Below are 26,664 nucleotides of genomic sequence, written 5' to 3' on the forward strand. Positions count from 1 at the left end.
GTGGTGTGGCATCTGGCCTGGGAATACAGCTTGGATTTTATTTTAAGTTCAATAGAAAGCTGTTTTTAGCAGGAAAAGATTGATAGATGGACTGCATGCTGTAAAGTCTACTCTGATTGATTTATGGTGCTTGTATAATGCAGGAGAGCAAGAAAGGAGGCCAGGGAAAAGGGTAGTGTCACCGAGGTGAGTGGCTTGTGCTCGTGGGCTGGTAGGTGTGGGGAGGAGAGGTGAGAGTTGATTTGAGGTATATTTTAGAGGGAGCGTTGACAGCGCTCATGGGCAGACCGGGTTGGGAGAGAGGGAAGCTGGGTACTGAGTTGCCAGCCAGTCGCTTAGCTGATGGGTGGAACCCCGAGCTGAGCTGGGAATGAGTGAGGAGTCAGGCTTCTGCAGGGACGGAGCACCTGACAGGTGCTCAATAAATGACCAATTTTTAAGATCACATAAAAATGAAACAAACAGGGCCCGGATAGTGGGGTGAGAATCCTGTTCCAGACACTCATATAGGAATTATCTTGACTTCTCTAAATTTTGGTTAAATGGGAGATAATAATACTTATATTATAGGTTTGTTATATCAGATATACCCTCAAGAGATTGAAGCAGCCAGGAGGTCTGGCCTGTGGATGCTGATTACAGGTGAGTTCAATCTGTGAAATTCCATCAAGCTGTATAATTATGGTATGCATGCTTATCTGTGTGCATATTATAATTCAGAGGAGAGATAAAAAGGAGATGCTGTGCTCAAAGGTCCTAGTCCCAGTGCTTGGAACTCAACACGTGGTAGCTGCTATTATTGTCACTATTAAGATGCAATAGAAACCATCTGATGTAAACCTTGTGGTAAACATGTAAACCATGTTGTCACAGAGACCATTTACAAATCCTTTAACAGAAGGAGGAGTCCTAACTGAGCTCTAGGGCCTTATTGTTGGTAAAGTCACATCTAATTTTAACTCATGCCACACAAATGCCATTGCATAAAGGAATGGATTCAGAGTTCTAATCCAGAGCTAGTCTGGGCCCGCTACTTGTCATTCAATATTTTCCTAACTTGCTCAGGATGAGTAGATACCAGTGTATTTTAAGAGGGACAAGTTCTGCCTAAGTGCCTAAGTGCCATTGTGATTGTTCTCTCCTATTCCATTTCTCCCCCCAAGCCCACTCATACCTGAAAACTCTTGATTCAGGTCAACTGATTATTGGCTGTAAGGAAAGGATACTAAAACTTTGATTGGTTATTTCAAAGTTCCATAGGTTAATCCTCAGGTCATCAGCTGACATGTAGGTCTCATAGTCGCTGTTGACGGATATGGAGTTGATGTGATATGTGTGTGCGTTGGCAAATACTCTTCGAGGGGTGGCCTCCACCATCAGGTCCATGGGTCTCAGGACAGGGACCTGGGAAGCAAGAGAAACAAACCACTTCAGAACCAAAGCTCTCCCCTGGGAAGAGAGTGCACGTATTTATGGCCTTTCTTACCACATGCAAAGTAAATCACAGTTGGGCTGGGCGTGGTGGCACACACCTGTAATCCTAGCAGATTGAGAGGCTGAGGTGGGAGGATCGTGAATTCAAAGTCAGCCTCAGCAACTTAGCAAGGATTTAAGCAACTCAGTGAGAACCTGTCTCTAAATAAAATATTTTTAAAAAGGGGCTGGGGATGTGCTCAGTGGTTAAGAACCCCTGGGTTCAATCTCCAATACCACCCCAAAAAGTTAACCACAATAAAGATGCTTCAAGTTGTAGAATACACATCTGTTCCTGTTCACTTTGGGTCCTTTCAGCTATTCTCCTTTCTCAGAAGTACTACCATCATCTGGCCCTGATGGGAAATTTCTTTCATTACAAATTCTAAACTTTTTCCCAGGACCTTCCAGGTGGCCTTGTCTCAGGGGAGCTTGGACTCCATTGTGGGGACACTGTCTTCCAGAGATATTATTCCAGTTTTATTTTATTAAACATAAAATCTATTTTTACAAGGAAATTGTGGGGAAATTCTAGAAATCTCGTTTAACTTGAATCTCAATTTATCCTTATGTCTTTTTATCGCTTGGCTTTGGAGGCCTAGACTCCCTTTGGGTTTTGTCCTCAATTGTTAAGGGCATTTTGAAAAACTTATCATCTTCTAAGACTCTTACTAACCTCATTTCATCCATTAATATGTAGGGTTCCAATTATGTCCTCGTTACCCTGAGAAAATCTTGGTTCACACTTACTGTCTTGGAGTGCGAACCAGGTGGCTTCCACTACCATGTTCAAAACTGTGCCAGTTTGAACAATAAAAAAAATTTTTTTTCAGTGTTGGGGATTGAACCCAGGAATACTTTGCCACTGAGACACTTCCCCAGTTCTCTATTCTTTTGAGACAGGGTCTTGCTAAGTTTCCTAGGCTGACCTCAAAAAAGGTGATCCTCCTGCCTCAGCCTCCTGAGCCGCTGGGATTATAGCTGTGTGCCTGACTGGACAACGATTCACATGGTCACTCTACTGATATGTAAAAAGTGCTTAGTACATATTTGCTGAATGTCTGACAAATCCAGTAAGAGTCTTCTTCTTGGCAGGTCAGAGAATCAGGCAGTGACATAGTTCCCCACACTCAAATCTCTGTAGAAAATATGAACAAAGACACATCACTTTGAATTCTGGGTGAACTGACTCCTCAGAAAGTGAGTGAGAACACAAACACCAGAGGGGGTACAGACTGAAAAACAAGCAAACCAAACCACACCAACCACACAGTACAGGTGCAGTCCTTTCACAGAAACAGGAAAATAAGGAACCAAAAGTGATTTTTTCCCCCCAGGCAAATCATCTCTGGCAACTAAGTCCTGGCTGATTTGATACCAGGTGGTAGATTAAGGCTTCAGCTTCTGGACCGGCTTTCAATGCAGGTGGTGGGGAGAAGCAGCCCCCACAAAAGGCTGGATTTTGTGAAGTGTGGTCAACTCACCAACCACATAAATTCTAGAAGACAGAGTTCTGCCAGCTCAGTCTCCAGGGAGCTGAGCTCACGTTTGACAGAGCTGTTGTGTTAAATAAGACTTCAGAGGAAACCATTCTAGACAGAGGTGATGCTGGATGTCCAGGAAACCAGAGGCAGCTGTGCATGGACGTGGAAGAGTCCCACACTCCAGTGGTGGACAGTGGTTCTGTAGCTTGAGCCTGGGATGGCAGGATGGGAGACCCAGGTCCCAACACAGACAGTGAGGGACCACGGGCAGCTAACCTGCTCCTGCTGAGCTCTGGTCAGACTTTAGGAAAAACAGCGACCGTTCCTGCTCTGCCTGAATTATGTCCTTTTTGGTACCAGGGATGGAACCCAGGGGCACCTGACCACTGAGCTATGTCCCCAGCCCCTTCTTATAATTTTATTTTGAGCAGGGTCTCGCAAAGTGGCCCAGGGTCTCACTACGTTGCTGAGACTGGTCTTGAACTCACTATCCTCCTGCCTCGGCCTCCCGAGCCACTGGGGTGACAGGCATGCACCACTGTGCCTGGCTTGCCTTCGTTATCCTGAAGGGTGGTGGTGGGGATTCGAGATGGTTTGCTCTCCAGTTCAACCTCTCACTCCCTATTTCAGCAACACCTACAAGAGCTATGCAAAGTCCTGGGGACTCAACTGATGAGCATGAGACCCAGGTCCTGCCAACACCTGGGGCAGAAAGACATGGATTATACCATCTCATAATAAAATGGGGGCAGTGCCCCCAAAGACAGAAGACAGTGTTAAGGGGTCAGGGAGATCTAGAGAGCCTTTCGTGAAAATGCATGAAAGGGCAGAGATATGAAGGATGAGTAGGGTTTAGCCAGGCCAGATGGGGAAGGAAGGATGTTCCAGTCAGAGAAATGGCATGTGCAAAGGCCCTGTGGTGGGGGTGAGCAAGGCAAGAGTGATGGGTGAAGTTGAGATGGTGACAGTGATGGAGACTACTGTGGGACATGAGGTGACAGGACAGACAAGGAGGCAAGCTATAAGGAAGAGTTTTGCCATTACACCAAGAGGAACAGGAAGAGATGAAAGAATTTGTAATGACCATGATCTGATCAAGTTTAGGATTTGATCAGATCATTCCATATGTAGGGTGGAGAACAAGGAGTAATTAGGTAGAATTTTAAAAGGGATGGTGTATACTATTGAACACCAGGTAAAGACATGCCTGAGTTAAGGCTTTGTAATGGACAAAAAAGTGACTGGTCTTAGGGAAATCTGCCCTGAAACATTTATTAGGCACTTTGCTGTGTAAGGCATTCTTCCTACACAATTTCAGATACTCCTCTCAACACCTCTGTGAAACAGGTACTAGCACAAAGTACGATTACAAAGAGCAAACCCAGGCACAGAGAGGGTAAGTCAGTGGATAGGATCGCCCTGCTACAGAATGCAGAGACAGGATTTGATCTCAGGATTTCTGATGACAAAGTTAATGTTCTTTGGACTGTTCTCTACCACACTGAAATATTATACAGGGAGGAAGTGATAAATGCTCTGCGATGTGAGTAAATTTCCAGGAGAATTCACAGAATAAGTAGCATTATTGACAGCAATAATGATGTCAGTCATAAGTGTTCTGCAGTTAAGACACCCGATCAGGTGTTATAAGTTCTGGTAGTCTCTGAACATCCATTCTGAGTGCTTATAGAAACGTGCCGTGCTTTTACAGTGTCACAAAGGAACCTGCACCTGGAGCTGGTGAGAGCTGCCCGCTGGCTCCCGATGCCCAGGGATCCCAGAGCTCAAGCAGGCTCCCTGGAGCCACAGGAGGAGAACCTGCAAGACTTCCCTTGCTCCATGACTCTTGCCGGGGCCTCTTCATGCTTCGTCTTATGTGCAGAGCTTTCCTGTGGCTGCAGGGACTGGAAGGGCCAGATCGAGGCATCACAGAGTGGGACTGGCCAGCCCAGAGCTCCTGCTTACTGTGACGGGGCTGCCGGCTGATCCAGGCTGACACTTTCCATGATGCACTGCGTAATGGGGACGGGCTCCGTCAGGGACCTGGGGATGCAGCCTCTGACTCTTTGCCCGGGTGAGGCAGGGGTTTTGTGGGCAGGGTGGGAACTGGCTGTCACTCCTGGTATTCCAGCGTCATCCCTGAGCCCAGGTAAAGTACTTGTCCGCTGCCTCTGGGTTTCCTTGACGAGAAGAAAGAGGGAAGTTTGCAGGTTCAAAAAGGACAGGAGGGTGGATTAGGAAGCCACGTTGGGACTGGGTTTCCCACCTGCGTTGGCCACATCCTCCTTTTAGGGCCAGGCAGGAGGAAGAGTTGGACGCTCTGCTGAGCGACGGCAGGGTTTTCTCGAGGCGTCCCGAGCCCTTCCCTTGGTGTGTGCAGACTCTGTGTGTCTGGAGCCCTCAGTCCCGGCCCGCCCGGCCCCAGGCGCTGTCTCCTCGGCCCCATCAGTAGCAAACTTGCAAGGGACAGTCCTGCTTGCTCCCATTTTATGGGGGAGGTGCGGGGAGAGAAGCCTGCCCAGGTGAAGCGTAGGGGTCTGGACCCAAGCAATTTGGTTCCTTAAGAAGCGCTTAGCTACCGTTGCACAGGAAACTACTGGACAGCAGTAATTTCATGTGGTTCAACTCAAAACCTTGGAAAGACGCTGAGCTGTACAGATGTGACAGAGAATCAGGGGACATCAGGCATGGGAGGGGCTTAGAGCCCTTCCCTGAGCTGCTGCTACCACTGCCGTCATGACCACCACCACCACCACCGTCATCTCTGTGTCTGGGGGACTCGGTGGGAGGCCATGGCGTCTGGGCCTCACCCCCTTCATCATTCTTGGTGATACGTGCTTGGATTTTCAATTACGTCTTGCTTAAAGAAGTATTTCTGTGGATAAGGGAAGTTTGCAAACAATAACCTGGGGCAGTTCCTGGATTATAGAGATGGGGACTTGAGACACAGAGGTGAGGTCCCTTGTCCCTGGTCCCCACAAGGGTTGCTAGCACAGCCCAGGTTTCTGTCTCCTGTTCTAGACTTCCGTTGCCTTGTGCCACCTGACTAGGCCATTCTGCAGAGGCCCAGAGAGCCAGAAGCAGATACCTCCCAGGGTCGGGCCGGGTCCTCGACTCAGTCCAGACCCTCTCATCTGGGCACACTGGCCGTCGCTGGTGTGAGGCTCAGTGCTGGACAAGGCAATGCTGGGTGAGCAGGAGCCTGTCCCACCCCTCAGGTCAGGGGTTCTGAGCTGCTAGGATGCAGGAAGCCCCCTCAACCTCCTCCCGGCCTTGATCCAGTCCCTGCTCATCCTCCTGAGGCTGATTCCAAAAGGCAAACACCACAGGCCCACGTCTGGCCTGGGCACCCATTTCCGTGTTAGAATATCAACCGAATAATATCCCAGGCCTGAAAGAACAGCCCCAGTCCCCTGCAAAAGGGCCCACAGAGGCCATTACGAGGGCGCTCTTCCCGAGACAGCTGTGTGGCTCCCTCCTGCACAGCTTTCGGGTCTCTGTTCAGGTGGCACCCCGTGGTGAAGCCTGCCCTGTCCACTCCACTTCAAGTGGCACACCCTTCCCTCCATTCCTCCTACCCTACTGCCTGCCTAGGATGCTTTCAACACTTAATACATCAGTGAATTAGCTTGGTACCTAATAGGATCCCTATTGCACAGATGAGGATGCTGAGGCACAGACAGGTTAAGTAATTTGTCTAAAGTCACACAGCACATTGAGGCAAAGCAAGTCCTGATGTTGTCTCAAGAGTCTAAGTCCTTAGTCATTCTGCATCCTGGGAAAGCACACTGGAGTTCTGGGAGAGAGCAGGCACGTGAGGAGGCCCCTGCCATGAAAGCTCAGAGGGCACTCCTCAGAAAGTCTCAACACAAGGGCCCTGTGACTGCCAGGGGAGTTGAGGCAGACCTTGGAAAGGAGAGGACTGCTAGGGCAGGCAGGGTTTGAGGTGGGTACACAGCTCAGGGGAGAGCAAGTGGGACAGCAGGTGTGCAGTGCTGCCCCTTCTGGGAGTGGGGCCAGTGACTTCCTTCCTCACTCGGTGAACAGCTATTAAATCCCTCCTCCACATGTTCTAGGGGCTGGGGACACAGCAGAGAACCTGCTCTTGTGTCTCTGTGAAGAAAACCTGAGTCAGGAAAGGAGACAGAGAGTGGGAAATATGGTATTTGATGTGGGTGGTCATGGAAGGTCTCACGGAGGGTTCACCACTTGAGCAGAGACCTGAATGGAGTGAGGGAGGAAGTCATGTGGCTTTTTGGGGAAGAGCCTTCCAGGGGAAGAGCAAGTGCAAAGGCACTGGGGTCGGAGCATGCTCAGTATTGGAGGAGAAACAAGCAGCTTTTGTGCCTAGAGTGGTGGAAGATGCTGGATCAGCAGAGCTGGATGGAGGATTTTATTGTGAGGGTGAGGAAAGCTGAGGAAGGTGCCAGTAACTGCCCACCCCTAGCTGCCTTTACTGCCTCCTCTTTCTGTTAAGACATCATCTTCTGGCACCTGCACCCTTCCCCTCCATTCCTTCTGTTGCTGCCCATCCCTATTCAGCCTCCCACCTTCTTTCTCATTATCTTTCCTGCCTCTCTCCTCTTAGGAAATAGCAGATCATCTTTCACTTCCCAGAACACATTCACTAACAAAATGAATGCTGCTGTCATTCAGCTTATTTGGTGACCACACCAGCGATTCTTCACAATCTTCCAGGGCACCTAAGTGGGGGTTGGCAGGTCACAATGCCCTGCTTCAGAGATGCACAAAAGCTGAGCAGAGCCCTGGAAAACAGGAAGCCCCGGAGGCCCCCCTTTTAGGAGACATCTGTGAACCACACAGCAGGGAGGGGCTGGGGGAGGACTTACTGCACCTCCCTGAGCCACTTTTCACAGGGAAAAAACAACAGCTGTATTTACCATGGCAACCTCCAGCACCCAGTCATGTTGACAGATTCAAGGCGAGACTCAGAGAGAAGGGATGGTCAGGTAGGAGATAAAACACAGGAAGAAGATGAAGTCGTGGAAGAAGAAGGGAGGGAGTCACTTGAAGGGTGTGAATGGACTGAAGCCACTGAGAAACTCTAGGTGGAATCTCATGGAGGTGAGCAGACCAGTCCTTTTGACTCACTGCATGAATTACGGCTACAGGAAGAGGTGGGTTTCACGTCACCAGTTAGGAAGTGCATTTAGGGACATTTTGACAACACACTGACCCCAGATAAAGCCCTCAGCAAATATTTATTGAACATCTACTACAAGTTGGGCAGTTGCCACAGAGTGACCTTGAGAAGCTTGCAGAGACCAACAACACACAACTCCCTATCCGTCTTCTCTATAACCAGCTGTTTTGGGAAGCAGAGACAATGAAGGATGTCTGATCTAGAAAAGGCAAATGAGAGAGAGCTCAAGTCCTGGGTGTACGTCATGTTTGGTGAAAAGAGAGGGTGACCCTGGTGCCCTGGGACCACAGGTTTGAGCTCCAGTGGAGAATCTGGGGTGAAGAAGCTGTCCCGAGCCATGAGAGGGTTGGGGAGTCCACATTCCAGCCTCTCCTCAAGTGTGACCCCCTTGCCTGTTCACTGGGCTTCCTTCAGGAAGTACCCTTCATAGCTCTCCAGGGTCCAACCAGTAGATTTGGGATAAAGGCCAAAGGAAGAGGAGCAAGTCATCTTGCAAATGGGAGAGTCATTCAGTCCTTCTGCAAACAGCCCCAAATGGGAGAGTCATTCAGTCCTTCCGCAAACAGCCTGATCCCAAAGCAATTGAGCTCAGTGGGATGGAGCAGCCACCTTCAGCAGGGCACTGTGTCCCTTGAAAGAGGCATCGACTTCCCAGGAATTGGATACCAGAGTTTTAAAGGAAACCGTCCCTAAGTTCCTTGTGTCTTCCCATCTAAAATCACATGTCTCCAGACACACCCACAACCTACGTTCTCATCCACCCCTTGGCAAAACAAAGTCAGAAAAGACCTGTACCCACCCTGAATCTTACTAGGGTGCACTACGGGGACATAAAGACTTCTGGGAGGGACGCGGGATAATCCCTTTAATCAGGGACCCATAAATGCTTCTCCCCCAGTTGACACATTTCTAATAAGATTCTATTTTGTGTTTGTTATTATTAGTTGTTAGAATTATGTTTACTTTGTTCTGGTGAATTGTGTTCTATCAACAATCATAGTAACAACCCAGAAGAAAATTTCAAATCCTAACACTTAAATCCATAGGGGGAAAGCCTCTTGTCCATATCTATTTTCATTGTAGAAATGATGAAAAAAAATGCTTTAAACATTTATTTAGGATACATGTGATAAAAATAACATACCTAGAGGGAAAAAAATGAACACTATAGAGACTTTTAAAGAACTTGTTCACATATTCTTTTGGTGAATATTGGTGGCTATCCAGTTACAATGGCATTTAAATTCCATTGATGGCATGACAAAAGTGATAAAAGTTTATTTCAAACTGGCAATGATTAAAATATTACTGAAATCACATTTTCTGTGATTATTTAACATTGTGGTGGCAAGATTTAATTAATCCTCAAAAGTGCTCAGGAAGGTATGTGGCTTTCCTAAACTTTTCTAGGGAGCATGTAAACACAAAGTTTGAAGTAGTAAATGAGATACGAGTGGTTTTGGAATCATACGATCTGGGCTTGGATACTGGCTGTGCCACTTACCAGCCAAGGGGCCTGGAACTTCACTTAATCTTTATTATCAGTGCTCCCTTTCCATGTTAGGGACAGCACCTCTCTAAGCAGTGTTGCTGAGAAGCTGCACAGGGCCTGATACCTACTATCTAAACATTCATGGAGAGCTTGCTTTGTGCCAGGATTGTCCCAAGCCCTTTACACACGCCATGAATCTAAGTCTTCATAATGGTCTTATAAGGCAGGCACTAAAGGCATTCCCACTTTACGGGTGGAAATCCTGAAGCAGGAAGAAGTCATGAAGAGGGGTGGAGTTGACCTTGAACTTTGGCCAGCCCCTATAATACTCTTCGCATTCTTACACATCTTTCCAATCACAAAAAAATGGTTACTCTGAGAGGTTGTCTACAGATTTTCTGACTTTTTCTATTGGCTACAAGGTTTTTAGCTTCCCTTTCACCCACTCTGGGAACTTAGCATTGCTCAGGAAAAATGGCAAAAAAAAAAAAAAAAAAAAAAGGCTAGTGGAAAGAATGGTCATGGAGTAGCAATTAACTTCACTGAAGAAGAAGGAAAAAAACGAAAAACAAAAAAAAAAAAACTCTTCTGATTAGGAGTTTTCCAAATCACTTCTGTCCTCGTTGTCATGAAAACCTCAAACAACATGGACGCTCATCCAATTATCAAACCAACCTGGGGGGTAGAGTCTGGCATTATGTGTACCCATTATTAAAGGGTAATTCAGTGTAACAAACCAAATCGAGTATATACAAAGACTGTCAAATAAAATGAACCACTAACAAATTAAATTACTTTCCATTTTCAGTGGGAAGAATGCCAGTCATTTTTCATTTTTAAAAATACGCATCTTAATTCCATTTAAAAAAAAATGAAAAGAAGAATTAAAAGCCTCTTGTGCTGTCTATTCTGAGGTTTATTTTCTGTAGACACATCTCTCTTGGTTCTGGGGCATTTTCTGTCAGAGAATTAATGGAGCATTAAGCCTCACTCTGGTCAAAAAACTTGCTTCCTCCGGATCAATGGTGGACGGAGTTCAAAATGCAGAAGGGATAGGTTGGCTCCCGCTTACAGCGACATACCAGAGCTGTTCTTTCCAGAATGAAACTGCCACTCAACAGCACCCCGCCAAACCCCCAAGGAATCCTATCCAAATAATATAATTTTTAGATTTTCCTGCTCACACCCTTCAACAGCCTCAATATGTTCCTAATTTCTTCTTTCCCTGGCTTTGTCATATAGATTGAAATAAACCTGAGAGGAAAAGCCCCTTTGGACCAAATCAGGCTTTGTGCTTCAGGTTATTAAATATCTTAGAATTATATTCTTTTATTTGACAAACACTTATTAAATGCCAATCACTGCAGTACACAGTACGTGTATGGAGTGAACAAACAGATTGCACTGTGGAATTTAAAGTCTAATAGGAAGGAAAGACATTAATGTCTCAAGGCAAATATATGGTTATGTACTTGCACTGATGCTATAAAATGATGTATATTGTTTCATGATAGAAAAAAATAGGCACTCTAATTTATATAGTGGGTAGTCAGGCAAGTAGTGGAAACCCAGTCCCCAAAAGCAGGACCAGAAGTATCCTAACTTCTAAATCAGTGGTTCTTAATGGGGGAAGGGCAACTTTACCACTAGGCAATGTCCAGAGGTGAATTTGGATGCCACAATAGTGGGATGTTACTGGCATTAGTAGGTTGAAGGCAAGGATGCTGCTCAATGTCCTACGATGCACAGGATCACTCCCCAGTTACAAAGAACTATCTGACCTCAAATGTCAGCAGTTTTGAAGTTGGGAAAACCCAGTTCTTAAAGAAACCCTTCTGGATTCAGGGCAGAAAGAAGAAACCCGGCATCAGCTTCCACAATAGGCAGCAAGAGGTTCCAACTCATAAAGACATTTTGGATTAAAATGTATTTCATATCTGTATACATAACATACACACATATAAAATGCATGTCTATATAATACCACATATACATGCCTGTATGCAGATATATAAATACTTGTCCCCCTATTGCCAGCAACAGGAATGACACACAACTCATGAAAGCTGCTGGGAAATTAATATATATATTTTAAACCCAATGGATTCAAGATAGTTTTCATGGTAGACTAGCAACTTCATGCTCTCGGTGTCTTTGATGTCTTTGGGCCTTTCTGTGGAGAATAGAAGAAACATACCTGTCCCTCAGATCAACTCACTATCTAGTTACCAGCCCATGCAGAAGACTGTAATTCTGCCAGCTTTATCTTACTTTTCCCCTGACGTTTTCATTTTCCACCAGTATCACTATTTCTCAAATACAAGTGTTCATTGCCTTTCCTGTTATTTACCCTGATGTTTCATATTGTGTAATTCTACAAGAAAAATGAAACATCTTAAGATATCTCTGTAGAAGAAAACCTCAACTAACACTCAAAGCTGGGGAGGGGTAGGGTAGGGATAGGCGGTGGTCAGCTTGGTTAGGTTAGCCACAAAAATTGCTTCTGTTTTGTCTCTCCACTGCCCCAATGAAAGCATGTCTAAAATTTGATAATAACTTTCTTCTGTTATGAGATAAATATCACTGAATCTTTGATGACCAAGGCTGACGAAGACTTCAGAGGAATGTATTACTGCATGTATTACTGCAAAATATACAGAATCCAGAAGATGAACATAAATTTAATATTAATGCTAAGAGTCTTACAGTTAGAAGTTGTCTGAGAAGTAATTTACATGAAAAAGGCCTGTATGAAGGTGAAGATGCATTTCCAAGAACTTTGAAAAAATGACCTTTCATAGATTTGAACAATGTTACATGCAAACCTAGCTAACCTGGATTAGTTCTGCCTCCCACCAACAGATGGCAGTAGTGATCACCCATGACATTTTCACTTAGGAATAAACTGACAAATGAGTTGCATCCTCTGATTCCCAATCCTGGCTGCTCATAGAATCAAACAGACTTCTCATTAAAAACATGCTTGGACCCCAATTACTTCTACCAATCAGTACAGTTGTAATGCTTTTGAAGTGGAACCCAAGTACCAGTATTTTGAAAACCCCACAGATAAACAATGTGTGCAGCCAAAGGCAAAAGTCAGTGAACTTGAGGGTTAATGGGGTGTTTCCATGAACTAAACATTCAACAGTGGGTTATCTTTGGGAGTATAAGGTTTCATGTGTTTAAAATGAGTTTTTATAGTTCTGTACTGACTGAGGGTTTAAAAAATTATTCTGATTATGTTTACAAATAGATCAAAAGGAAGTCATTTATGAAAGATTAAAATGACACATACTCAAAAGATATAAAAAGTTTCTGAAAATTTATAAAAAGACAAACAAATATATGAGCAAAGGATATGAGCAGATAGTTTTGAGGAAACAGAAAGCAAATGGCCAAGACATATATAGACAAATGTTAAAGTCATTAGCAGTCAGGAAAGATGCAAATTAACATTTAAAAAATCTTTAATCTCACAAAAGATTAATCCAGTTAATGTTTTACTCTTTATTCATGAAGAATTTGCTACATGCCAGTCACTGTTAAGTCATAACTTAATTCATTTAAGCTTCTCATAGTTTTTTTGAAGTAGGTATTCATATCATCCTATTTTTATAGAGGATGGTAACTTAGAAACAAAGCAATTAATGTGTCTTAGCTTCAAGCAGGCAGCAGGAATTTGCTGGAGCTGAGATGCGTATTTAGGCATTCTGGTCAAGAGGATCCCTGCCCAGCACTATTCTATACTGCCTCTCAGCTGAATGGGTTAAAAGCAAAATGACTGATAATGTCCCACCCTAGAGGTGGCATGAACAATTGGACACTTGTCAGTGAGAGTATAGATTGCAACAAGATTTTCAGAAGAAGCTATTAAAATAGCAGTATATATCTTTTAACTTAACAAATCCTCAATTAGTGTAAACTATCCCATGGAAACATCAGTATGTAACAATAACTGTTTGAAACATTCATTGTAACAATGTTAGTTACAATTACATTGTATTGAAATCTAGAAACAACCTGAATGTCTATCAATGGAGAAATGATTTAACAAGTTATAATGTACCTATACTTTATAATATCTGCAGTTATTTCAAAGATGAACTGACCCACTGGGATATTTATATTACTGAGTGATTTTTATAGCATGAAAATACTCAATTTTGTAAAAACAAAACAATCATATTCATTCATGCATTAAGTTAATATATGTACATGGCGATACAGAGAAACGTACAGAAGTACCTGTACCAAATAACCAACATTAGTTACTTTGGGTTGCTGAGGCATAATATGGTACTGTTGGACTTGCTGCTATATATCATGCATTACTTTTGTAATGTAAAGAAAGAAGGGAAATCATCATAGCTAACGTTTCACCAGGGCGGAATTTTTAAGATTACTCAGCCTGCACTGGATTCTTCTAGTGAAAATGTAAGCAGCTCTAATGAGCACAGCTCCTCATTCCAGTGAGCTCAGACCTGCTTTCCTGAGTGGTCGACAGAGAGAGGGCCACACTCTCTACTCCCGACAGCCCTTCCAGGTATTTGAGGACAGCTAACCCACACTGCTCCCCCCTGGACAAATTGACCTGCAATCTTCACACTTCAGCAATGGCCAGAGTTGCTTAGCCTCTACCAATGCTTTGTTTTATTCTTCCAAAGGAGACATGTGCTTCCTGCTTATGTAGCTTAAAATGGATTTACCTTTGCAATCGGCCATATCACATTATCAACTGAAATTCCCAGGTCATTTTTCAAGCAAATTAATGTCAAGTCAAATCTCTTTGTACTTGAATGTGATTTCCTGACTTCTTCTTCCTAGAATCTATTCCTTTCTCTTAAAATACAGGGGTAGAGAATGATGTGGGGGAAGGCAGATGGGGTAGCTGAAATCTAGGGAACTGTGAACTCTGGATAATTGGGTTTTTCTGCCTAACAGAGGTTGCTCAGAAGATAGGCGGATGAATCAGGAAGGTGGAGAAGCAACACCGGTATTCTGAAATCTGGCTGGAGAGTGGAAGAAGCCTCGTTCCCCTCTGGCAAGGCTGAATTTGAGTGTCATGGACCTGGAAAATGGGCTTGTTATCCAAAGTGGATGGGTGAGAGAAGCCCAGAGAGACAGGTTTGCTAGTTCCCGGGAGACAGAGCAGGAGGAGTCAGAAACAGAGCTAAAAGGATGGAATGAGAAAGAGAAGAAGGTATCTGAGCAAAGAAGCAGACAAGGACTCTTGAGAGAAAAAAGACAGAACCCCTCCATGTTCTTTAGACTTTAAGAAACAGGAATCTTCTCAAATTTACTTTAAAAAAAAAAAAGGATTATGGTGGGATAGAAAAAAAATTACAGATTCTCAGGACTGAAATGGAGCATGTGAAATATAACAGGGACTTGGCAAGCTGCTAGGGACCTGGGAAAACATGCTTTGTCTTACTGTTTCGCTCTCTCTCCCCAGGGCCACCTGGTTCCTTGAACTGCTTCTCTGTGCACGACTGGTCCTTTCTCCTCCCTCACCAATGACTTCATCTGCTGACCAGTCTGAGCATGGCCTCCAATGGGCCACTCCAGCCCTTGACTACACAGCCCAAGGCTCAGGGCCATCAGGGAGGAAGGAAGGAGATGCAGGGAGGGAGAGCAGGAAGAAGAGACGGGTCGGCCCTCTGATGGGCCTCTCCCTGGCTCCTTGGGCGTCCATATTCATAATCACACCTCACCTTTCCCTGTGATGTCCCCTTGCACCCAGACGATCTCCTCATCCCTTGCCCCTGGTCCTCCCTGACATTGACCGCTGCAGTTAATAGCGCTTTCCTCGTTGTGTGTATGCACCCAATCCAGGGGAGCACAATCCGGCAGCTGTAAGATTCCTAAGGAAGATGGCTAATTCTCTCGCTTCCTTCTTTAACCTGACTCTATTCCTCCTGGAGTGGTTTTATAACACAAGTTCCCACCGCTTTAATATAGACTTCTAAGAGTTCACTGTTCGAGTACAGCAAAGAGCAATGGGTCACTATTCCCTGGGATTTTTATTTTGTTTGGAATGCTATTCTAATTGCCTTTCAATCTTCTTCAGGCAATGAGCCCATTTATTTAACTGTGGCTTATCATTTCCCCCCACTTCCCTGCCAATCTGAGAAGTCCTATGAGCCCTTCTCATGGCAATCTCTTTTTTCCTTCTTCCCACTGGGGATTGAATCCACGGCCTTGCTAGGCAAGTGCTCTACCACTGAGCCATACACCCAACCCTATCATGTTCTGTTTAAAACTAGATTGTTAAACCACACTGAATGGTTTAACCATGTTAAAATAAGAGTGTGTTCTGAATGAAGCGCAATTAGGTAATTCTTTCAGAACAACACATAGTTCTCGGTGACTTATGCCCAGTTCAGCTTTAACTAACACTTTCACACTGTCATTCATCACTGAGACCCTGAGATCTTTTTCTACACTTTACTTTGGCTGTATGTCCACCTCCTACATGAATGGTTGAATGTTCTCTCCACACAAACTAGCGCTATGCTTTGTCCTTTGTCCGTATCCTTTGTATCCCCTTCTGGTTTTCAAGGTTGCCATCTCTTTCCTTACTCATTTCTGACCTCTTCTTTGCCTTTCAGTTTGGTGAAAGGAGTCCATAGATGGAGGGAGCTGTAGGAAGGTGCCCAGAATGCAGCTGATTGCCTTTGAAGGCGACTCCAGGATTGTAAACTCCATTAATTTTTTTCTTCCCAATATGAACTATTTTCTCCAATAACCAAAGCAGAGGATCTCCTCAGGCTAATAGAAAGGAAGGGCAAACTAATCATAGCAGGGAAAAGAGGACAAATGTGGAGTTCATTTAAAATCACTGTAGCCGAACATCAAATTACCGCACTGGACTTCCACCTATTTTACATTCTATTATGTACTTATTTTGCTTCTAATCTTATGTACTGAGTTGTGCACCTATGTATTTAATATGTGAACTCAGTCATATATGTTTACCATAAAACAGAAAAAAGAGAGCAAAAAATCAAAATAATGTTGACTATTGCAACTGCATCTCACTCAATGGGTAGAAGCCCTGGACCGAATGGAGATGGGGTAGGGAATGAATTTGTTCTTTCTTTAGTTAGACCGCCTGGGTGGATCTCAGGTTGCTGAGTATTTTGATGGACTGATTGGGCTCCTAAGGCTGAAAGAAGAGTATTTTTCATGAATAGTCCCTCATACTTTTTTCCTTAGCTTTACATGATACATTTTTCTTTAAATTTTACATATTCCTTCTACATTTTATTTTGTACAGAGTTTATAAAACCCATGTCCCCTGTATCTTTGGGGGATTATGAAATTTTTTTTCAAGCATGTTTTTGACCAAATCTGAATTTTCCTTTATGGGATGACTTTGGAACTTAGCTTCTGTAAAACTGCCACTACTTTCCTGATTCTTTTCCAAATACCTACTCTTTTCCATATACTTTCCATACACCACCTCTAAATGTCCCAAGAATCCTGCATGGTTGATATTATAAATATTTGACAGATTTTAAAGGATTAAGGCTCAGTGAGGTTACATGACATGGTGAATCATGAGGTCATTTACTTAAGGTCAGCAGAGCTGGGATTGGTGAAGTTGTTGTACTTCAAGTATAAAGAGGATTTAGGGTCCATCTACCTCTTTAAAATATATCAAAAAAGAGAAAAAGAAAGATGCCTTCATACTTCTCTCTATAGTAAGCCCAACGTTCAAAACAACCCAAAAATATCCAATAAACTGATTTTTTACAGTTATAACATTAATTTTCATAGGGAACTTTATATTACTGCAAGACATGGAAAAATCAGTTTTGGCATTTCATGAATTGCCAAAAAAGGAAAAAAAAATGAATAATTAGGAAAAAGTGTGATTAATTCTAGCCAGATATGGTCAGATGGAAGGACTTAGGGATGAAGGCCAGATCTCTGTTGAAAAAAAAAATCAAGATTTATAGGGATTGACAAGGGTTAAAAATATATCATCAAAGTGAGACACTATATGTGATGCAATTAGAATAATTTTAAAAAGAAATAAGAAGGGAATGACTTCCTCAGTTTTGTGTTGCAATGTTACCTAAAGCTGCGTTTTATGCCAACAGAAACTTATATCCCAGACTCTGGGAAACACAGTAACACATGAAGGGGCTCCGCATGGTCCCTGGCCTGTGTTGGGTGATTTGTATGGGTGCCTTTCAAATACTTACAGAAAAGAAGACTTTGTGTAAAGCAAAACATTGGATCTTAAGAGCAGAAAACACTGGGGCTCTGTCTCTAGTGTGTTAAATGTGGTTTCTTCATGTATCTTTTCTGAGTTGGGAGTTGCTATGTGGTCAGTCTGATGAGTTATTTGCATAAACACAGACGACTGGGATTTCTGGCTGGACACTGACTGCATCACTCTCCACGTGCAGCTGCAGCTTCCAAATCCAGGGAAATGTGGGACTATGTCTTTTACCCTTGCTTTCCATAGTAAGACAGCACCTAGCGTCTGAGCTTGCTGTCCGTCACCCCATCAAGCTCATTGTGTGATTTGCCTCCCACAGTCCTCACAAGCACTTATCATGCAGGTGCTATATATCATGGTCAACTTCTTTTCTCAGGCAAGACCAAGGCACAGCTCTGCTAGGAGGTCTCCTCCATCCCTGGAAGTACATTTAACTGAGAGCTGACTCCCTGCTCTGGCTTTTCTTCTATTGTATCACCTGCTATCCTATTCAAATCCAATCCCCTTATCCTGGTGTGATCAGAAAAGGAGCATGTGACTCCAGTGGTGGTCTCATTCACTTCTGGTTAGAAAAGAGGAAAATGCAGAGAATCAGGAGGCAGGTACAGATGGGGTCAGCTGGACTGATAATTAAGTTAAATGATAAGCAAAACAAAGAGAGAGAATAAAGAGACAATTTCACTGGAGGTTAAGAGAAAAATAATGAGCTCTTTTTTAAACACAAAAGGAGAATGTAAGTGGTGAAGGAGGAAGCCAGGCTGCTGGAGCTTGGCAGGGGGTAATTTATTGATCGACAAGTTAAGAATGTGCCAAAGAGAAAGACACAGGGAAGGAAAATTATTTGCTGCAGTTTGCACAATGGGAGACATCCAAGGAGACAGGAGGAGATGTAAATTTCCCAGGGGAAGAAAATTATGAAGTAAGATTCTTGTCCTCAAGTCTTCCAAAGACAAAGCATTGGCTTTGGTGTTGAACAATGATCCAACCATCCAACTGGCCTCCATGCTGGAGCTGTCTGGGGTATGGGAAGTGGGGACTCTTTCCTAAGTCTTGAAAACTCTTAGATTTGCTCAGGGAAGGGGTTCAAAGGATTTCTGGATCCTCCCAGAGAAAGGGTGGTGTCTAGAATTGGTGGCAAAGGATCTTCTCAGGGATACTGCTGGAGAGGGGACACACCTTGAAAGACAAAGAGAGGGTGAGCAGGGTGTGTCCATGCATACAGATTCAAGGTACATTATCTATTTCTGCAGGCTCATTATCTATTTCCACAGCAGAAACCACCAGCAGAAATTGAGATGAATAAAGACAGCTGGTGAGAATGGAAGCCATGTTATGGTTTAGCATATAAACAAATAAGAGTGGCAGACAGATTCCCTCCCTATATATGCAGCTGTTCAATTTTGGTGTTCATGTAACACTTTCTTGTCAGTTTCCAAGTTCTCTAGGGAGTTTGACTCAACACTCGCCCCTACTATATTTTTCTTCCTGAGAACTCTAGTTTAAATGACATTCTATTCTAGATATATTTAGAGGCATGTAAATTTTTTGTCTTGAATTATAGAAAATGAGATAAACCTGTATCTTGAGTTATGACACCAAATATAGTGAAACATTTTCATTTTTAAAGGTTGCAGATTTAGGCAAGCTAAGTTTACAGACTGTTTGGAATTTCAATCTCTCAACATATATGGCACTTGCAAATGCTCATACGTTTTTTTTTTTCTTCCCCAGAAAGGACGAATGCCAATAAAGCTCATCTGCCTGAGTTGTGGCTTTTTTTTCTTCCTCTTCTTCAGATAATCAGCAAGAATTATGCTAAGGCACAGTGTTGTTAACAAATAGAAATAAAGAACAGTGTAATTCTAACTGGTCATTTGGCTTGGCATATTGTTTTTCCAGAATCTATTTCACTGCAAATGCTGGCAGGATGATTTCTAGAGGAAAGTGGTTCAATTAAGAGGAAAATTTCTGGAAAGTCAATTCTGGTGTCCAGTGCTGTATTTGAATTTGCAAATGTTAAGTAGGCTAATAATGAGAATATGCTGGAAGAAAAATATAGGTTATTTTCCTGATGGTCAAGACAAAGAAGATATTCAAAGAACTTTGTTTTGTTTTTATGTAAGGAAAGTGACCTACTCAGAAGGTGCTTCTCCCCCCAACTCCCCACAACATTGCTACTAGGAAATAAAGACAGAAACTCTAATACTAGCAGTGGGTCTTTTGGCCCAGGGGAAAACCCTGGCTCAGCCAGAGAGTTCTGCATTTTTGATGGCTGATGATTGAAGACTGAGGCATAGGATCTAAAGGAAGATTTATAAACAGATTCCTGAGTCGACTTTTAACTTGCTGCTATTATCTCAAGGGTCACTCTTATGAGACAAGGCAGAAGTGTCCTATGAGGGAGTTACTTCTGAGCACAAAACCTTTCTTAGCTCAGTGAGAATGTGAAAGTTCACTGGTCTTTCAAAATCAGGCATCAAGCAGTAGGAATCCCCTTACCTCAATTTATTCACAGAGGTTGAAATGGATTTATTTTCTTTTACCACCTTATCTGCACTCACAGAGTTGTATTAAGAGTTTTTAATGGGTATCTCTTTTAGGCCAGTGCTATGAACACTCACTACAGAGTCTTAAATGTTGGAATCAATGTGTCTTAGCCAAATAAACTTACCATCCGGCCAACTGAGACATCTTTTCTAAGTGTACACTCCATTCAAAAGCAGAAACTGGAACTTCCCGGGTCATCTCTCTGTTCTGAGTGGTCCTTACTCCCAGCGTGGGGCTAACTTCCTGCTGCTGAATGGTTACTTCTAAAAGCCAAATCCTGTGCTAGTATTTTTCTCTGATAACAAGTCCTATGAGGTGGAGATGTGAATTATATTATGGCCACTTTATTGATGATAAAATTGATACTTTGAGAGTCGAAGTGAAAGACCCAAAGCCATACAAAGACAGAGCTGGAACTGAACCCCGAACTGTTAACCCCAATGCCTTTACTACCCTGTACTCTCTCTCAAAAGAAGTCTACCTGTGGGCTTCCCTCCCCAGAGGATAGTGGAAATGAATCTGCCCTACATTTCTCCTGGCAATAAGAACCTTTTACTCACGCATTTTGAAAAAGATAGGCAATTATTTTAAGTCTCCATGTGACTTGTTCTTCAGCTCCACACCTCTCTATTTACTGACTTCACACATGTTCTGGATTCGTTCACATAAAATATATTTCTCTTTTGAGTCCTAAGGCATTTTAACTGGCAGCCAATGCATTTTGGGCTGTGTTTTCATTTTGAAGATATGCTTCCCTTTAAAATATACCAATGTGGAAAAGAAGGATCCTCCATAATTGGCAGCAACAGTACCTGGGCTAGACAGACTTGTGGGTGCTACATGCCAAACTCCCTCTCCAGGCTTCTGGGAATGGAGCTTACCTGTGCCTGTGCTGGAGAATGAGCCATTCTCTCCCCTGCATTGTCCACTCTACACAGAGCAGACCCAGAAAAAAGCATAAGACCTAGTGGGTTTTTTTTTTTTTTTTTTTTTTTTTGGCGGTTTGCTGTACAAGTTAGGGGTTTACTCAGGGCTGAGATCTCTCCAACTGGAATCTTCTAGGTTCTCACACTCTGTAAGCTACTTGGTATTTTACGCGATGCAAAATGCAGAATTGGGTATTGTCCAATTAATTTATGTTTTAAAATCTTAATTGAACAACTTCTGATTTGTTGTCCTTCATTCAATTTTTTTTTCAGTTTTATGTTTTTTTTTTTTTTTTCCCTAATATCCTCGGCTGTGAAAAAGCAGGTTAGCTACAGTTGGACTATCTTGAGATTTTTGCCCAGTGAATGAAAGAAAGGAGAGTGGCAACAATAACCACCATGATTATCATGGTGATTACACAATAGGGAAATCTAGGATCAAATATATAACAAGCGTAATATCAAGCATGTTCCCCCTTTGGAGTCTGGGAAAGCTTCTGTGGCTGCTATTGTTAGATTAGCAGTAAAAGCTGTTAGTAAATGCCAGGGAAACAAATTGTCCCTTCCTGGAGCCAGTAGGCATTTGTCTTTGTCATTCCTCTGGGTAAGGGGCTCTGTTTTCTTTGCATGGATAGCAGAGCAAATCCTGCTTTGGAGGAAAGGGGAGCTTTTTATATGGTTCTGCACTGCTAGCCAAGCTCAGTCACTTCTTTCTCTCTCCGGCCCAATGCTTGTGTGGAAGATTGAGGTAGTGATTTATATGTCGTAAGCAGTTCTGACAGGTACACTCCATCTTGGCTTCCTCCATCCCTAGGACTAATCGGAAGCTTATCTTTTCCTTTGTGTAATAGGAAGCTGTCAGGTTCTATGACCCTCCAAACAATTCAATCACTCATGGAAGGATTCACCTTGGAGGGAGGACACCTTGATATTGGAGAAGCTCGGTAGAGTGCCGTGCCCTGACATGTTTCGAAACAGCCACAGTCAGAGGGCTAGAGGGCAACATCGCCAAACTGACAAAATGCCATTTGCTTTCTAAATTTAAACCCTTCGTCACCACCAGCTACTATCTAGGCATATTCAGCTTATTTTAGCAGCTTCCCCACCTTGGTAGGTACCCTGTCTTAGGTGCAGAATATTCTCAAGCAAAGAAGAACTATTCCAGAAAATGAGCCAAGCAGAGCAGAGAAAGTTTGCATTGCTACTGGGGGAAAAGACAGTTCTTTAACAAGGCCTACCATGGTTGATGTGATCTGACCCTAACCTGTCTTGCCACCTGTGTCTTGCTGGTACCACATACTTCCTTCACTCATCCCCAGCCCTGCTTCCTTCCCATGTTCTCCTGTGCTGCTTCCCACTCGTGACCTTGGTCTATGGCATTTCCTCTGCCTGGAATACTCTTCCTGATCCCCTACTATCTACCACCTTCTTTGCTTAGGAATTTACTATCTTTTCTCCCTGAATGAATCAACTTCACTCCATCATTTGCTCTCTTATGCACCAAGTGCCTCTCTTCTGCATCCTGCTATGGTATGTTTTCCATATAAAACATTTGACTTATGACTTACCCTTTCTAACCAAAAGAGACCACAAGTTTCATGAGGGTAGTGACAGTGGCTTTCATGTTTGCTGCTGTAACTCCAGAGCCTACTTAGTGCCTGGCTTATACTAGGCATTTAATAAGTTCCTGTGGAATTAATGAAAAAAAAAAAAAAAAGAATAACCAATAAACCTAGGCGACCTGTGTTTTTAACTGGTTTGATTGTCAAGCAGAGCAAGGGCACATTTAATCAGGACTGGTGTCACAGTCACTTGTGGATCCATCTGCATTAATGACTATGAGAAAGAATGAGAGCAACCCAGTGTGGCTTTGTTTTGTCACTTCTGTCTCCATATCTAACTTTGCAAGTCTTGCATTCCCACTGTTGTCTCCCTTGGTGATCCTAAATTTCCCCCTCATAATACTTTGATCAGAATTTGAATTTAGAGAGAAAATGACTAGAAGGCTTTCAGAAGTTTTTAAACATTTGTATGTTTGGTATTGAACTAGCAGGGTAATTAGATGAAGCTCTCACCTCGTGATTGACTGTTTGGGCATTAAATAGACAATGTCCTTAAAGGACTTAATTGAATGTTTCAGAGTTCTCAGTTCTTGAAAATAATGAGAGGAAGTGGGGTCACAGTGCAGGCAAGAAAATGTTGAGAAGGAGCTCAGGTGGTTTGTGAGCACACAACACGATTGACTAAAATGTCAATCAGGGGTGTCCAAAGTTGACATTGTCACTATTTTTAAGTAAAAGGTTAAAACTCACTGGATTGTAAGTCCTACAAAAGCAGGGACCACATCTGTGTGTTGTAACTATAAGTAAGGAATCTTTTTGTATCAATGGCAAAAGAGACAGAAGCTATATTAGATGAAAGATTTTTGATTGGTTAATGAGGAATTTCTGCTTAAAGAAGTCTCAAAGTAAGGTAAAGCCCCTCCTGGCTTTTATAGTTAAAAACCATTGCTGGTCTAGAATCTTACTACTCAGGAGGCAATTCAGTGAGACCTCATCTCAAAATAGATAGATAGGTAGATAGATAGATAGATAAAATAAATGGTGGTTACAAGCAAGGGCTATAGGGAGAGTTGTGGTCCTGCCACTTGCTAGTGGAATGACCTTGCACAAACCATTTCTTTCATATGGGCAGTTTCCTCATCTGTGCAACAGTCATAGTTCTAAACTCATGGGATTATGGTGGAGATTTAATGGGGGAGTATGCCAAGTGCCTGGCATAGTATTAGGCACTAAAAAATTCTTGGCTGATGTTAATGAACTTGAATGATCAGAGGGAGGATCTACTAAGGATCTTCCACCATCAGATGACTATGACTGGAAGACAGTAATAACAGAGTGGAAATGGCAGTAGAGAGTAACTCCTGTTCACAGTCCAGTTTTTTTTAGCATTTCCCCAAATGAGGTGGGTCTTCCAAGAGGGGAATCAACACTGTCCTCTTAATCTTTCAGGTGGAATTATCTGAATTATGAATGTAACAGAAAAGATATGGTTCCTGCTCTCAAGTATGAGCTCACTGTGCTTCTCTCAAAGAAACCCATCAGTGGACTGTTGCCTAGTGGTCCATGACAGGAGAAAGGGGCTCAAAGCAGAATCTGTGTGTGGCTTTATTTATTGAGAAAGTCTTTCTATGGAAAGTGGAAGTATGGGCTGAACTACTCAATGTCTAGAGACATAGCCAACTATTCCCAAGCAAGCTCCCTTTCTCTGTGGACGAGCCTGAGACAAGGACTACATTTTAAGTACAGTATTCTAAGCAACAGTCCTCATACGAATAGAGAAGAGGGTTCTTCATGGTCAAATAAATTTGGCAGAAACATACTACATGCCAATACCTGCCAATACCTTTCTTAGATACTGCTTATTAGTGTATTAAAGATTTCCAGGAAGCCTGAAATTAATAAACTTGTTTGAATGTGTTTAAGCTAGAATTTTTGACCTTACATGAGCAAGAAATACTGTGATACCTTTGTTTTTAACATTTGTTTTTTCTGGTAAAGACAAGCCCATCAGGATCACAGTAAACAAATCACAAAAGTGTGACCTACCCTTCTCCACCCAAACAAACATAGATAAATCTAACACCTCTCAGGTAGCAAATTCCTTTCCTTGTGGTTCAACCATTCTAAGGAAACCAGAGAAGGAGATATATTTCCTGTTTGGAAAAAAAAAAAAAAGAATCTCCTTTAATATAAAAACACACTTATAGAAGTTTTCCTCTAACCCGTTTTTTGTTTTTATACATCAAAGAAAAGAAAGTATCTTGCCACCCACAGCCCACTGGGGATACATTTAAAAATCTTTTTTCCTCTGGTAAGGATTGGTATTTAAAATGCTTACATCAGTGCATAGTGGAAGTTTGGTTTGCAATGTACTCGGATCAAAGTGATCATGTCCTCTATTGAACTTCATTCCAAATCCATTTGTGTTAATTATTTTCTACAAAAATCTTGTGTATAATGAGCAGGGACCCTAGAGGTCCTTGTGTGATTTCAAACTAGTTCTTTGCATAGCCTGGTAGCAGAAAAGGGATGTGGGCACATAATTTTGATCTCCTGTTAAGCCTAATTGAAAATAAACTGAAGTCTGGTCTGGTCTTTGCATTCTCAGGGTTGTTGAGCAATGCACTGCTTGGGTATCATGTGGCATGTACATGTCAGCGCATGCGCACACACATGTATATATAATTTCAGGGGCTGGAGACTCATCCCAATCACTTTAGCGACAATGAGCTTACACTTTAGTGTAGGAACAACATATTTCTTGCTATATTCACAATACAGATGATTTACCAAAAATTTTAGAAGACATTGGTACTCCCTACTCCCCACTTCAGTCACCCAATTTTGCTTTTATCTTTCTTTCTTTTTTTTCTTTCTTTTTTTTTTTTTTTTTTTTTTTGGTGTGGTGCTGGGGTTTGAACCTCAGGCCTCCCGCATGCTAGACAAGCACTTTACCACTGAACAACATGCCCAGCCTTTCTTCTTTTAAAAAGTATACACAGAGCTCTTTAAGTGAAAAAATGGGATTAGCATACTTTCCTTTAGAGAAAAACCCATCTTGTTCATTGTGAAGTAGGTTTAAATGGTGATAAGATCCTTTCTTGCAAAATCTGAGAAAAACCAGCAACCGCTTGTACTGGTCAACCTTCCCAAATCCCTGAAATTCAGACCACTTACTGATCAAGGATAAGAAACAAGAATGGTCCATAGTCTACTATAAGGTCCAGCCTCCCAACTAGGGAATCTCAAGATCAATGACACTAGAGGCTGTAGAAATATCTGGATTTTTATCTGGTGTGATTCTTCTCTCATTCAGACACTAGATTTTCAGCATCCCACTGCCACTGAGTACACATACAGGGAGCACCATTCATTAGTTTCTAGCATATTCAAGGATGGGTGGATACCTTCCAAAGGGTCTGAGAGCAAGAGAAACAGAACTTGATCCTCAACCAGGTTTAGGATTGTGCTTCCATTTACATTCATGTTGAATTTAATTGCTACATGGTAAATGCAGTGTAACAGGCAACTTTGTTATGGAGGAGAATATTCTATTGCCAGTACATGTACTCTGAACCCAAGACAACTTAGGAGAGCCAGAAAGACATACTAATGAAACATAGAGGGTTACTGGCCCTCATAGGCAAATCTAACACAATTTTGAATTTTTCAGTATTTTTATCAGGCTTTCCTGGTTACCAAGTGAAAGGATGGGAAAGGATAAGAAAAGGGTAATAACTACATTAAGCATCTATTGATGGTGAAGCATTACGCTAGACACTT

The 26,664-nt window shown here is 42.7% G+C and overlaps 1 protein-coding gene across 7 annotated transcripts in view; it reads right to left on the reverse strand.

Moving 5' to 3' along the window:
- The window catches only part of Ppp2r2b (protein phosphatase 2 regulatory subunit Bbeta), a 433,386-nt gene that overhangs the window by 50,630 nt on the left and 356,092 nt on the right, over nt 1-26,664 (reverse strand). For all 7 annotated transcript variants that reach the window (XM_047555459.1, XM_047555458.1, XM_047555457.1 and 4 more), the window contains one exon: nt 1,227-1,404. In XM_047555459.1, the coding sequence (XP_047411415.1) occupies nt 1,227-1,404 (178 nt within the window). The remainder of the gene's footprint in view (nt 1-1,226; nt 1,405-26,664) is intronic.

Source organism: Sciurus carolinensis, chromosome 6 (assembly GCF_902686445.1).
Source record: "Sciurus carolinensis chromosome 6, mSciCar1.2, whole genome shotgun sequence".
In the NCBI taxonomy this organism is placed as follows: Eukaryota; Metazoa; Chordata; class Mammalia; order Rodentia; family Sciuridae; genus Sciurus; species Sciurus carolinensis.